The sequence below is a fragment of the Grammomys surdaster genome, unplaced genomic scaffold (genome assembly GCF_004785775.1).
Source record: "Grammomys surdaster isolate TR1022 unplaced genomic scaffold, NIH_TR_1.0 168, whole genome shotgun sequence".
Lineage (NCBI taxonomy): Eukaryota > Metazoa > Chordata > Mammalia > Rodentia > Muridae > Grammomys > Grammomys surdaster.
The window spans coordinates 212,122-226,349 of record NW_021604616.1 but is presented as its reverse complement, the minus strand read 5'-3'; the positions used below and the strand labels follow the sequence as shown (position 1 = coordinate 226,349).

Genomic DNA, 14,228 nt, shown 5'->3' with positions numbered 1-14,228 from the left:
GAACAGGACACAAATGGCTCAAGCACTAAACTAAGGTCAAGAATCAATAAAGGGGACCTCATGAAACTGAAAAGCTTCTGTAAGTCAAAGGACACTGTCAATAAGACAAAATGGCAGCCTACAGATTAGAAAAATACTTTAAGCAACTCTACAGCTGACAGGAGGATAATATCCAAAATATACAAAGTTAGACACAAGCAAACCAAATAACCCAATTAAAAATGGGGTACAGAGCTAAACAGAATTCTCAAGAGAGGAATCTTGAATGGCCAAGAAGCACCTAAAGAAATGTTCAATGTCCTTAGTCATCAGGAAAATGTTAATCAAAAAGACCCTGAGATTCTACCTTACACCCATCAGAATGGCTAAGATAAAAAAATACACAAGGGATAGCACATGCTGTCGAGGATATAGAGTAAGGAGAACACTCCTCCACTGCTGGTGGGAGTGTGAAGTTGAACAACCACTTAGAAATTTGATGGTTTCTCAGAAATTTGAGAACAGTTCTAACTCAAGATACCACTCTTCGACATATGCCCAAAAGATGATCCACCATCCCACAAGGTCATGGATGGACTGGGGTGGAGGGGGATGGTAGGGGGTTATAGTGAGGATGGGGATAATACCTAGAAGGAAGTCTCCCCTTACCAAAGGAGAAGGGAGGAAGAGGAGGGGGGAACTGATATTGAGATGTAAAGTGAATAAATAAAAAATGTTTCAAAAAATGTGAAGAAAAGTGATGGACAACTCTCGGTATTCATCAGAATTCATGGAAATGCACATGAATTTTATACTGACTTCCTTTTATACTGACTCAGTTCTACAGAGATACTCAGAGGCATGAATTTTTTTCTTATAAGAATGTTAAATGATGTTCAATACATAGAACATCAGAAGTAAGTAGCCCTCATGCTCAGTAGTGAGTTTGATTATGTAGACTGTATAATGTGGTTCTTTCTGCTTCCTGGTGTCCTTTCCTTGGTCTCTGCAGCCATTAGAATCAGGGTCACATCAAATCTGCTTGATATCTATTGTAGGGATGGAGGCTAGGCTGTAGCTCTATAGGTGAAGATCTTCTCCATGGCTCTACACGGCAGGTAGATATTGATGAAAAGAGACAGTCTATGATTCCAAAATGTTTATTGTCATGACAGAAAATGGATGTGTAAAACCATATCCCACTTCTCAGGGTGGGCCTCAGGTTAAATACCTTTTGCAGGGAAGAATGTTTGGGAAGGAAAGCTTATTGGCTATTGGGTACATCATTAGCATGGAGAACACTGTTTTGAGCCTACTTGACAATGGTCACATCACATCTCTTTTTCTATTGTCTTGGTCTGAGATGTTAGATGCCTCTCTACATGTGGAAGGGCTTGGGTCATTGCCCTTATGTGACTGATGGCCACAAATTTATGGGTGGCTGTGGCGGCTACATGACAGGGGCCTGGTGCCAGGCTTCCTCTCATGGTCCACAACCCACAACCTCAGCTAACTGCATCAGTCTTCTCACTACTGAACCTGTTCAGAAAAGTGTGACTATCCAAAGTCCCCTCAACCATGATGGATTCTGAATTTCATGTCTCGTTCACATTGAGGATCAAGACAGAGGTCATTTCATTTGTTTGGATTCCATTCTTCCTCATGTGTCAGGCTTCTGTGCCAATCTTAGGAAGCAGGTAATGTTGACAAAGGCAGCATCACAAAGACCACGAAAAAGAAGCACGGGAAGTTTGAGAGGGTCTACTTAGCATCTGATCAAACAATTTAGGATATAGTAAGTACTGCACAGTATTCTCACTACATAATCTCTCCTAATCCCATCGTACATATGATTCCTTGAATTCATATGTAGTCGCGAGATACCCTAGAAGAACATAGCCTCAGCTTTGTGCCCAGCAATGCCAGTGGGAAAGGTCTGCTGGGCTGGCTCCTCACGGGCAAGCTTCTGAAGCAATTCAGTCTAGTATGTGACTGAATCATTCCCAATCGAAATCATTTGGGTTTGATACCTCTGATCTCAGAAATTCCGAAGTAGGAATAAACATGAAATTTCAAATCTGAGGTGATCATATCTCTCAGGCAAATATTCAAATGAAAAAATATATAGAAGAGAATCATAGGATCTGATATAAATCATCCATACAAATACAAATAAAGAAATAAAATTAGCCACAAATATATCAATATTTCCTCCAATGCAAAAATTCTCTGAACCAAGAAGTAAAGACTCTAAGACATATATTTATTTAAATGACAATATAGTTTGTGTTTGTAAGACAGAAAGGGCTTAAAGTGGAAAAATAATGTTTCTCACCTGATTTTATTGACATCGGTACACAATAGCTTGATCCTCTCATGAATCACATAAGACATTATACAAAACCTTTAATTCCATTAAGCTTATTAATATGATCCAAACATTCAGCTTGAATGGATGAAGATAGCACATAAATCAAGATTTAAGCAGATAATACAAAGAGAACCAAAAGATAAGACCTTCAGTTGGTGACAATTTTATATTGGAAGTCAGCTTATTAACTAATATAAAAATAAGTCTACTATAGGAAATGTGACTCAGATGACCCAGAGGGTACCACTCAGTGTCAGGGGATCTTACAGACCCACAGACCCCGGCATGCCCACACTGTCTACTCTTCTTGTGACCTCACCCCATCTAGAACCCTCCACAGCAGCCACCATCACCTCTACACTTATCAGAATCTCTTTAAGACAGTTGCCGAGCTCAAGAAAAACTTCAGCTGGGCAGTGCCAGAGAGACTGGGAAATATTTTGATGTGGGCTTGGGCATCACACAGGCTTGGCCCGGCAAGGAGACAAAAGATGCAGAAATAAACACTGAGGTCAGAGGTCTGTTAGTAAAGTCGGAGAAACATGGGGACTGGGACATGTCGAAGAGGGGACCGGGCCCACCCGGGCCCACCCGGGCCCACCCTGGCAAGTTACAGCAGAAAGGAAGATAAGCAAAGAGAAGGAGCAGAGAGTAACTTCTCTAACGCTGCTAAGGTTTAGCTAAGGTGTTTGTGAGAAGGATAGAGAGTGTCAAGTTGAACAACGAGACCTGAAATCACACGGAATGTTGAAAAATTAAAGATCCTTTTCTTTCCACTTGATGTGCTGAACTTGCAAAGTGGTTAAAATCAGGTTCACTTTATTCTATTAATCATACGCACAGAACAACGACTTTTATGAGGAAAACCAGAAAACTGCAGTGGCATCGCTCAGGTAGCCAGGGAAGAAGCGTGTGTGAGGGATTAAAGTCTCCAGGCTCTCGCTCCCACCCTTCTCTTCAGGCCTAACAGGAACACGGCCTTTAACCTGACTTTAAAGGAGAGTGTCATATTCCAGACTATAGTATAACCACATAAGCAGTCACAAGCCCTGAGTGCTCAGCATACTTCCAAGAAGCAGAGAGCACGTGAGCAAGCGCAGAGAGAAAATGCCATGCAGAGGCGAGGAAGCCGAAGCCGAAGCCGATGTCCTGCACACCTTTGGTTCTGCTTTATAAGGCTTTTTGATGTCAGGAGGTAATGCTGTCATCCCTTGAATCTGAAAAAGAAAAAGGAAATCCTTGTGAGCAGCTGTTTAAGTGGCCTAGCCCACTTCTGAATGAGAAGAGATCCCAACCCTCAAGTATTTGAATACTTGGTCCCCAGTTGGTAAAACTCTTGGGAAAGGATTAAAAGGTGTGGCTTTTTTTTTTTTTTTTGGAGTATGTGTGTCGCTGAGAGTGGGCTTTGAAGTTTCAGTTAGTGTTCTCTCTCTCTCTCTCTCTCTCTCTCTCTCTCTCTCTCTCTCTCTGCTTCCCACTCCTACTTAGGTAAGAATGTAATCTCTCAGCTACCGCTCCAGCACCATGCCTGCCTGCCTGCTGCCAGGTTCCTCACCATAACAGGGACTAACCCTCTGAGACTGTAAGCCCCAAATAAACTCTTCTGTATTCGTGGTTCTTAACCTTCTTAATTCTGAGACCCTTCATTACAATTCCTCATGTAGTGGTGACCCCAACCATAAAATTATTTTATTGCTACTGCATAACTAGCTTTGCTACTGTTATGAATCATAATACAAATGCATGCAGAATAGCCAAAGGGATTGTGACCAGCAGGTTGAGAACAATTGTTCTCTAAGTGGCTGTAGTCACAGCATCTTAGCATAGCAAGATACCTGCCTAGTAACCTTCCCTTCTGCTGGAGACTGGGGGATGGGCTGTACTTGCTGAAGAAGCCAACCATCAGAGGAGGCAGAAACTCTAGACCTGGCAGGAAGGGAGTGGAGTAAAAGGACCAAGCAGTCCTTGGATAGAGCTACAGGCAGGCCCCCATGGTATCTAAAGCTGCCCCATGCATTGCCACTTTATAACCATCGCTGTCTCTCCTCAAAGGGAACCAGAGGTTGACCATCACCTCAAATGACCGCTGGACAAATCAAACATCAAAGGACACTCCAGACCACTGGTTTATAGACGAACGCTTGAAGTTTATATTTTTCTCTTTGGAACTCAGGTAAACTGTGGCAACCAGGTTTTCAGAGGATGAGAAGATGGGCTTACCGACCACTCTGTGTTGTCTGTCTTGGAGCATCTCACGTTCACGGGCAGACTAAGGACAAGCTTATTGAAGGACAGCCCTTCTTTTTTGGTCCATTTAAACTTGTTCATTGCATCCATGAAAGAAAGGTTTCTGTACTGCTTAGGGCTTTTGATAATGAAAGGCCATGTCCTGAAATTAAATAATCACATTACATTACATTTCCTGAAATGTTTTATCATGTTAACATAGACTCCATGCGTGTTCACTTTTCACATACGGAAATAACCCCATATAAACACTTAGGGACTCATTAGTTGTTAGGAGAAATCCACTCACATAGAGTCGTTCTTTTTTTCCTTTTGCACTCGTTTATTTTATGTGTATGAGTGCTTTGGCTGCATATGTGGATGTGAACCATATGCATGCCTAGTGTCAAGGGAGGACAGTGTAGGGCTCAGATTCCCTAGAATTGGAGAGTTATGGGTGGTGGTGAGCTGCTATTTTGATGCTGAGAAACGAACCTGGGTTCCCTGTTAACTGCTGAACAATCTCTCTAGTGAATACATAAGGGTGGCTTTTAAAAGAATGATTCTTCTTTAGGCACAATTTGCTATTACTTGTTTTTTATTGTTTTAGGTGAAATCATATGTAATTTTTGTTTATATTTTTCAGTTTCACACATTGATCAAATTTTGTTGTTCGGTGGTTTGTTTTGCCTTCTTTTCTTTTTAGAGAGGTTCTTTTTGTTCAAATTTTCTTTACTCTTGAAAATTTCATACACATATACAACAAAATATATAAATATCTATACATATATATCCAATTTCACCCCTCCACCCTCATCCCCACCCCCTCCCAAGTTCATGTCTTTTTCTTTCTTTTTTTTTATAACCCACTAAATCCAGTTAGTGCTGTGCCTATGTAGATACATGGATTAGGGCCCTCCATCAGAGAATGGGAATCCTGAAAGTGGTTTTTAACTTTTAGGCAGATTATTTTGCTTCAAAAAGTTTTCCCAGGGTTTGAGAATTCCATTAACATTATAACATAATTGGTAAGTATTAATGTCTAAACAGGATGTTGTTACTAAAGTATAATAAAGAACCATCTAGGTTCTTGAAAGTTACTGTGTCAGGTATAAAGTTTAGAGTACCCAGTGGAAATGCCTGAGCAGCAGATGTCCTGCTTCTTGAGAACCTGAGAGAACCAATACGAAAGATTTAGCTCTGAATCAATGGTTTAAAGCACGGAAGCTATCTGTGGTGGGCCCTGCCTATAACCCCAGCATCCAGACAGAAGGTGGATAAATAGTTCAAGGCTAACTTTCACTATGTAAGGAGTTCAAGACCAGCCTTGAGCTACATGTGACCCTGTGTCAAAAAAAATGTACTAAGAAAATACTTCACACCCAATATGCTCTGCTTTCAGGTGCACCCTTTAAAAAGACAGATTGGTTTTAAATGCCAAAGAACGAAAATAAACACAAAAGGGTCTTAGCCTGCTTGAAAGGCTCTTCAGGAGACCACTTCCTTTCAATGTTGTATACTATTGATTTCTGGAAAAAGAAAAGCATAACTATGCATCCAAAACTTTACCTTAACTAATCTACAGCTGTTACATGAGATTGTCATGAATGACCAGTAGGTGTCAGACTTGTTATAGCTCCACAGGATGATTTGGTGATTGTCAGTAATCAGAGATACTCATCCCCAGCTGCTGAATCCAAGGTCTAAACACTTGGTCCTGACATTCTGACCATTTGTTGTCTAACCTGAGGCACACTGGGCGTCACCATTTTAAATAAACTAGATCAGTGTAGTGATCAGTGTAGTGATCTGAGGGGAGGGATTATAAAAGTATTTTCATATCAAATTTGAAAATTATTTTTCTCTATTCTAAGAAGTGAGAACATGAGAAAAGTGGGTAGGATTGGAGCAGGGTTATATTCTTCAGCCTGCAGCCTCCTCCAAATAAAGTCAAAATGTCTTTGTAGAGTTTTAAATGTGTTATCTCACACTGTCTTTAAAGTTGAGTTCAGTAACTTAGGAGCAATCTGAATCACACTACATTAGATATATCACACAGTTTCCTAAGACCTATAACACTTTCTCAGCAAATTGTGGTGACATACGACCCAGAATTGTGGTAGAGCAAACCTTGACTGGAAAGAAGCCTATTAAATTTGCATATTCTACTTTTAAAATTTGCTCCTAGTTTTATTTAATATTTATTTTTTATTTAACTTTACTTATTATAAGATAATTTGATATTAAGTATTATAATAAAATTTGCCCTTCAAGGAAGAAAATGTGTATGTTGCAAAAAAAAATAAACTATGTATGTAAAAGGAAATACAGGAGGTGCAGGAAGGGCACTGGAAGTATCTGCCTGCAATCTCCAGAACGACCACAAGGGGACGCCTGAACTTTTACTAAAGCATTTGGTGTGATTAACATAAAAGTGACTTTGGTACAGCTTTGCTGGCCAAAGTGAACACTGAAAGAATTCTGCAGAGATGACTCTAGAATCTTGGATTCTATAATAAAGCAGTAAATTAATATTTATGGAGACTTCACATTAAAATAAAAAGAGTGAAAGCTACAGTGTTGTAGGACAACTAGAGAGACGGGAGCAAACCCAGTGATTCATGCATTGGTGATGAAGCTTGAGGGCTGGGAATCTGAAGAACCCATCTCTCAGCCTCTTTGCCTCATACGTTCCCTCCTTTCACTCCCAGTAATAAATGTCCTTTCTGTCACCTCTAACCTTTCCAGCTTCTCTAAGAGCACAACTCAAAGTCCTTCCTGCAGAACCAAGAGAGAAGGAGAGAAACCTTGCAAAAGCAAATATGCTAATTATTTGTTTGGAAAAAAGTCTACACCTTCTAGCAGAAACATTCACCCTGAAAGTAACAAGTACTAGCCGGATTTGGTGATGCTTGCCTGTTATCCCAGCAGTTGAGAGGTGAATTAGAGGCCAGACTGGTCTACAGAGAAAGCCGGGGCTACACAGAGAAACTCTGTCTTGGAAACAAAATCAAACAAACAAAAAATAATGTGTACCCCTGCTGTTACTGGGGTAGAGCCGAGTTAGAAGAATGAAGAATGAGTTTCTTACAGAAATTAAAACAGTATATTTTGTCACACCCAACTAAGTACTGGGTGTGTCTACCTAGACACGCTTATAAATAAGTAGATGATACCAATAACCACTATGGTTGATATGAGCAAATTGTGCTAATATTATACTTTAATACTGATGGATAATTTTCCTTTGTAACTTGAATTTAAAGTCCAAGTTTCACTTTTCTTATAACACAGCAAAAATTACAGCAACCCACAATGATATAGAGTGTATTTTAGTTTTTTTCTGCAAAACATAAACAATTTTACTTGTTTATGTTTTACAGGGAAGGATTTAAAATTTAATGACTTTAGACATGGGTCTCCTGAGCATATAAGCAAACGGAAGAAAACAACCTGCATGTGTAAGTTGTTAGACATTTTATCTGCCTGGAACCACACTGCTGTCTTACAAGTCTTACTGCTGGAGTCATTCTTGGGAGCAGGAAGAGGTGTGGGAGGAGGAAGGGAAGTGGTTAATGCCAGCCACGAGCAGTACTAGGTCCACACAACTAAATGAATAGTACCACAGATTGCCCTCCATAGCACAAATAAACATATGGTCAACTATCAGTAAAACAAACAAAATGTTCATTAATGGATTTGCACTCCTGGCCACGTGAAGCCAGGACACCAGCTTACTGTGGGGGTGATAGGGGGCGGGGGGAAGCCAACACTCAGAAACAAAGCTGTACAGAATGTCTGGCTTAGGAGACTGGGAAACGGGCATGAGAAAACTCTGACCCAGAGGGAATGAAGACATGTCATATCTGAATACTGTGTTCACTCTGGAGTTCTGCCTGTAAGCACTCCTTGGATTACAATGCAGAAAGGAGAATTTCCAACTATAAAATGACCATCTCTAGGAATTCAAGAGACAAAAGTTAGAGTTAAGGAGTCCGAGGCAACTCTTCGCAGTACTGCAGGGGACCTTGCACACAGAGAGCTCTTTAAGTCTGTATTAGGGACAACCAAGTGTGTGCTTGAGTAATGAGCCAACCAGATTTAGGATGAAATCACATAAGGATGGACAAAGAGTATCTAGGGAAATATTTTTTAAAAACTTCAGAGAGCTCCCAGAGCTGGCACATTTTTAAGTTCCAACTACTCAGAGTAGAGGTCTTTGCTGATGACACAGGTAAGGTACTCAGTGATCCAACTCAGAGATCCAACTCATACACCTGTGAATGGGGAAGGCCTCAGTATTGAAGCTGTGTACATCCTTCCTTGAGTCACACTGACAATGATATTAAAGAGTTTGAGACAGTTTGAAATTACTATGCATGTGAACAATTACATAAAGATAAGCTTAATCTAAATACAATTTAGAGAAACACCAAGCTTTGGAAATTGCAGAGAGACAGATTACAAAATTAGCATAGGAAGGCATTAAAACATAAAAGATAAATATTATTTACAAAACAGGTGAAAAACATCTACACTAGAAACTACGAAACAGAACTGAGGAAAACGAACAAGTACATCAGTGAGTGTAGTGCATCATGGTCACAGAGGGCTCCAGTGTCACACTGCACAACCCCTTCTGGTCTTGACTGTTTGCTTGCTTCTTTGTTTTTTTTTTTTTTTTAACTTCTTGTCCAGGGTTGGAAACAGAGGATGTTAAATTGCTAACTAGGGGTGTCTAGCTTTTATTTGGGTGGCTTACTTCTGCATGCCCTGAGCTTTCTATAGCATATCCAAGTAGGGTTTGTAGGGATTTGTTTCGTTATTTCTTTTAAGAAATTGACAGATTGTCTTAATCATCTATATAAAATTATAATGAAACCAGAGTATCAAATTGATTTGGGAAAAGGTAATGACAAATAAGAGTTTACAGACTTTATCCTGCTATTTGAAACTATAATGATCAAATGTAGTGCTGAAGTACCATACATACACAGCTATGGAACAGAGTCTCTTCCAGAGTCAACATATGATCCAATAACTGTGACAAAAATTCCAAATTTCATAATAAAGAGGTATGTTTCAGGCCTCTAAGATGTCTTAGAATGCAGATGCCTGTCACCAAGCCTGACAACATAAATTCTATCTCTGGGGCTCAGAAGGTGGAAGGAAATAACTGACTCCTGCATACTGTCCTACACACACACACACACACACACACACACACACACACATGCACACATACACACACATGTACACACACACATGCACACACACACATGCACACATATACACACGCACACATACAAACACACACATACAAACACATATACACAAAAACACACACATACATACACACACACACACACACAAATAATGAAATACACAAATAATAAAAAAATACCTTAAAGGCAGTTTTCTTTCACTTAATGGTGAAGCCAAAAATTTAAGGGTTTTTTTTTGTAAGTCAATTGGATGGTGTTTTGCTGGGGCAAACACGTGAAGAAACATTTTGTTAAAGTAGACACAGGTATGAAAAGCTAAGGTGACTCGTGAAGGAATACTTGCTTTGCCACTGAAGCAGATGCAGGAGAGAGGATGTTCTGCTAAAGCAAGCTCGTGAAAGGACATGTGATGAAAGAGTCTTTGCCAACAACACACATGTACTGGTCCGTCTTACATTGTGTAGTTGAGCAGCATTTGTCAGGACTCCATAGAGAGAAATGCACCGTAAAACTTCTGGTGGTGCGCTGAAGTTAATTGTTGCTTCCAAGGACTCGGGCTGATTGGATACACATGCTGAGGCAAGACCTGTGCTGAGCCAAGGCACATGAAGGACATGTGATGTTAGAGGGTATATATAGGCCTCCATGGAGTGATACAGACAGAGCTTGGCTTGCTGGTACAGCTACCTGTGCAATGCTTATGGGGCTCCCTTCTTCTTTGATTTTTACTTCCCTGAGAGAGGCACAGCTGAAAAAAATGTACCAGCTCTGGGAGCTCTCTGAAGTTTTTAAAAAATATTTCCCTAGATACTCTTTGTCCATCCTTATGTGATTTCATCCTAAATCTAGTTGCTGACTCAAGCCAAGGCTGAGACCTGGCTGTCTCTGCTAGGTTGTGTCACCACTGTTGCTAACCCAACTCTCCTGAACTGTATTTGTATTGATAATGTATCCATGAGGTGTTTGCAAGTGGACCGGAGCTGCTGCTGCCTGGTAACCCTATGAACCGAACTGCTGATTTCCAGACAACACATATGGGAGTTGCTCCAAAGAACCTTTCTAAACAGGTCCACTCTTCCACCTGGTATCCTTTCTTTTCCACAACCTCTGGTGAGTGGTGTGTTACAAGGAAGGCTAAGCATTTAAGAACCATCATTAAAAATAGGACTTGAAGAAATTAAAGTTACAAAATGCTTCTTTGAAAACCAGTGAGCTTTGAATTTGTCTTGTACCACAAGAAAAATTTATTCAAAATGAATCATCCATCTAAATGTAAAAGTTAAACTATAAAGTTTCAGAAGGGGACATGATGTACAGTTTACAAAGATTTCATGGAGGGGACAATCACAGTGAAACAATGAAAATGGAGCTATAGGTTGAGAGAAATGACCTGTGGCTCAGTATCTAGCAGATGAATATTCACAGTATAAAGAGTGCTTATAATTCCATAAGAAAATTATCCAACTGAACAATATACAAAGCATGTATAAAAAGGTAAAAAGGAATCTCACAGGCAGACTCAAAAACGACTTCTTCATATATATATGAATGAGATATTCAGCTTCCCAAAATTCTATGAAGAAGGTGGGATTGCCAAGCCTCTTTATGTTATTAGATAGCATGGGTGTGACATTGATGACATTTTCTAATATTATATTTAAAATTGGCACACATTGATTTTAAATTATGCCTCAAGCAATTGACATACGAGATAAACACAGCAGCTGGAAGCAGGTCATCAAGAAGAAAACAAAGCCAAGATGCAACACCATGCTGCCCACATACTCTTGTGAATAACTGGAAGGAACACAGCCAGAGAGAGTCCCCCAGACAGGATGCAGGCTCCAGGGTGGCAAGAGACTGGACCACCCTGTTCAAAGCTGACTCGTTCCTCCATGAAAGTGTTTCAGCCCACCAGAGTTAAGGCAGTTTCCAACGGTAATAATGAAGCCAAGGCAGAAACAGTGCACACATTGAACCAGGGAGCATCCAATCCCACTCCACAACCCTTTCCCCTCAAAATATGAAAGTGTGCAGAAAATGAGTCATCTAATCCTCCAGCTGTGGTATGGCGAGAAGACAGGCTAGGTTCAAATACGTTTGATGAGGTTTTGGATAGGGCCCTCAGAATAAACAAGGAAAGAGATGGGAATCATGAAACCACTGGGCTAAGGAAAATCATGTGGTACAACTTACACCCTACAGGAAAGGGAGTGGGGAGATGGCTCAGAGGTTGAGAGTATGTATTGCTCTTCCAGAGGACCCAAGTTCTATTCTCAAAATCCAAATCTCACAGCACAGAATTTCCTATTACTCAGCTCCAGGGGTATCTGATCCCTCTGCCCTGTGTGACCATCTACATACATGAGCATGTAACCTCCCCCATACACATAATTAAAAATAATAAAAACAAATCTTTAAAAAATTCAGGAAACTGGGCTTAGGAGAGAGGAGGGACAAATGAAACTGAAGAGAGTTATAGAAATTGTTTCTTCTTTAAGTTTATTTAAAAATATGAATTTAGTAGTGTGAGATTTAATTTAAGGATCAAAATTTCAAGTACAAGGTGATAAGGCAATAGAATAATATGAGAGGCAAACTACAGAGCAACAGAAGAAAGACAAAATAAATTATAATAAATGAAGTGTGGAGGATGACTAATGAGAAGGGTTAGTGTTGAAAGAAATTATCTGAAGCCAAGCTTGGGGTTCACATTTATAATTCCATAACTTGGAAGGGTAAAGCAGGAAGACTGTCATGGGCTTGAGGTCAGTCTGGACTACAGAAAAATTCTTTGTCTCAGCTCCTGCCTCTGAGAAAGGAAGGGAGAAATGAAGGGAGGGAGGGGAGGAGGGAGGGAGAGAAGGAGGGAAGAAAGAAGGAAGGAAGAAAACAAGAAGAGAAAAATCTGGGGAAATTTTTAAATAGATTAGAAAAATATACATTTATGCATACAACAAAATTTCTGTGAAATGAAGAATAATGGCTATTTATACTGAAAGAATCTTTGATAGTGTTAGTTAGGATTTTACTGCTATGAATAGTCACCAGGACCAAGGCAAGTCTTATAAAGGACAACATTTAATTGGGTCTGGCTTACAGGTTCAGAGGTTCAGTCCATTATCATCAAGGTGGGAGCATGGTGGCATCCAGGCAGACATGGTGCAGGAGGATCTGAGAATTCTAGGTCTTTATCTGAAGGCTGCTAGCAGAATACTGGCTTCCAGGCAGCTAGGATGAGGATCTTAAAGCCCACACCCACAGTAACATACCTATTCCAACAAGGTCACACCTACTCCAACAGGGTCACACCTTCTAATAGTGCCACTCCCTGGGCTGAGCATATACAAACCATCACATGAAAATATCCCTATTTGTCCAATAAAAAGAAAGCATAACCCTGAAATAATATACCCAGAAACATCAGTGTCCAAACGAAAGACTGCCAGATGTGACGGGGGGGGGGGGGGCAGTTCCTAAGTGAAGGCCCTGGGAATACACTCTAAGAACTCAAGTTAATGAAATCAAAAGTTTTGAAAGCATAGAAAGATTAAGAATAATCACTGAGTTGGTTTAAATGTTATGTTAACTATTGTAGCAATGTTCATTTTCATTATTAAATGAAAAATTAAACATCTTAAAAATACAAATGTAAATTATAGACATACTCTGTGGGAAACAAGATAGCAGAAAGCCTGTTATCACTTTGTATGTCGTAAAAGTGAAACTTGTGGCAAAAATTCGTTGTGATACTTTAATGTCTCTAGGATTGCTTCAATCCCCTTTACCTAATAGAATCTCAGAGTTAGAAAAATAGCAAAATATATTGGAATCAACAAAATTTCGTTTTAATTCAGCTTCTTTGTTCAGATAAAAGGAAACATAATTATAATCCGTTAGCTTCTGTTTGAGAAGTGCTCAAACTGTAACTTTAAATTTTAATCTACTCACCTTCATATTGGTATCCATATAACAAATTATCTGTAAGAACATCCAGGTGATGTTCGAATTGTTTATTGGGGTCAATATTTGAGCTAATTGCTTCTGCCTTCTTTTGAAATGCTTGCTCTGCCCTGTCTTGGCTCTTTATAAGAAGCTTGTGTGAGTTCAAGCCTGTAAACACCTATAGATGCCTCTTGATTCCAGAACTAATAATTTAGGGAATTTTTGGTCACAACCTTTCCACATTTCTGTTCACAGCTTCTTCACCTATCTGGTCACAGTCTCCTCGCCGCACATATGTAAAGTTGGTGTGTGGAACCACAGACAGTGTACGCTTATCATCTACCTCACCTCTCCTCACCTCACCTCACCTCTTCTCACCTCACCTCACCTCACCTCTCCTCACCTCTCCTCATCTCACCTCACCTCTCCTCACCTCACCTCACCTCTCCTCATTTCACCTCTCCTCACCTCACCTCTCCTCA

At 40.0% G+C, this 14,228-nt stretch overlaps 1 protein-coding gene across 1 annotated transcript in view; it reads right to left on the bottom strand.

The window, feature by feature from the left end:
- Nucleotides 1-3,390: 3,390 nt before the first annotated feature.
- Nucleotides 3,391-14,228, bottom strand: part of Moxd1 (monooxygenase DBH like 1) — an 82,996-nt gene continuing 72,158 nt past the window's right edge. Inside the window, exons 11-12 of the mRNA XM_028766493.1 lie at nt 4,571-4,739; nt 3,391-3,567 (exon numbers count right to left, since the gene is read on the bottom strand). Of these exons, the coding sequence (XP_028622326.1) occupies nt 3,391-3,567; nt 4,571-4,739 (346 nt within the window). The remainder of the gene's footprint in view (nt 3,568-4,570; nt 4,740-14,228) is intronic.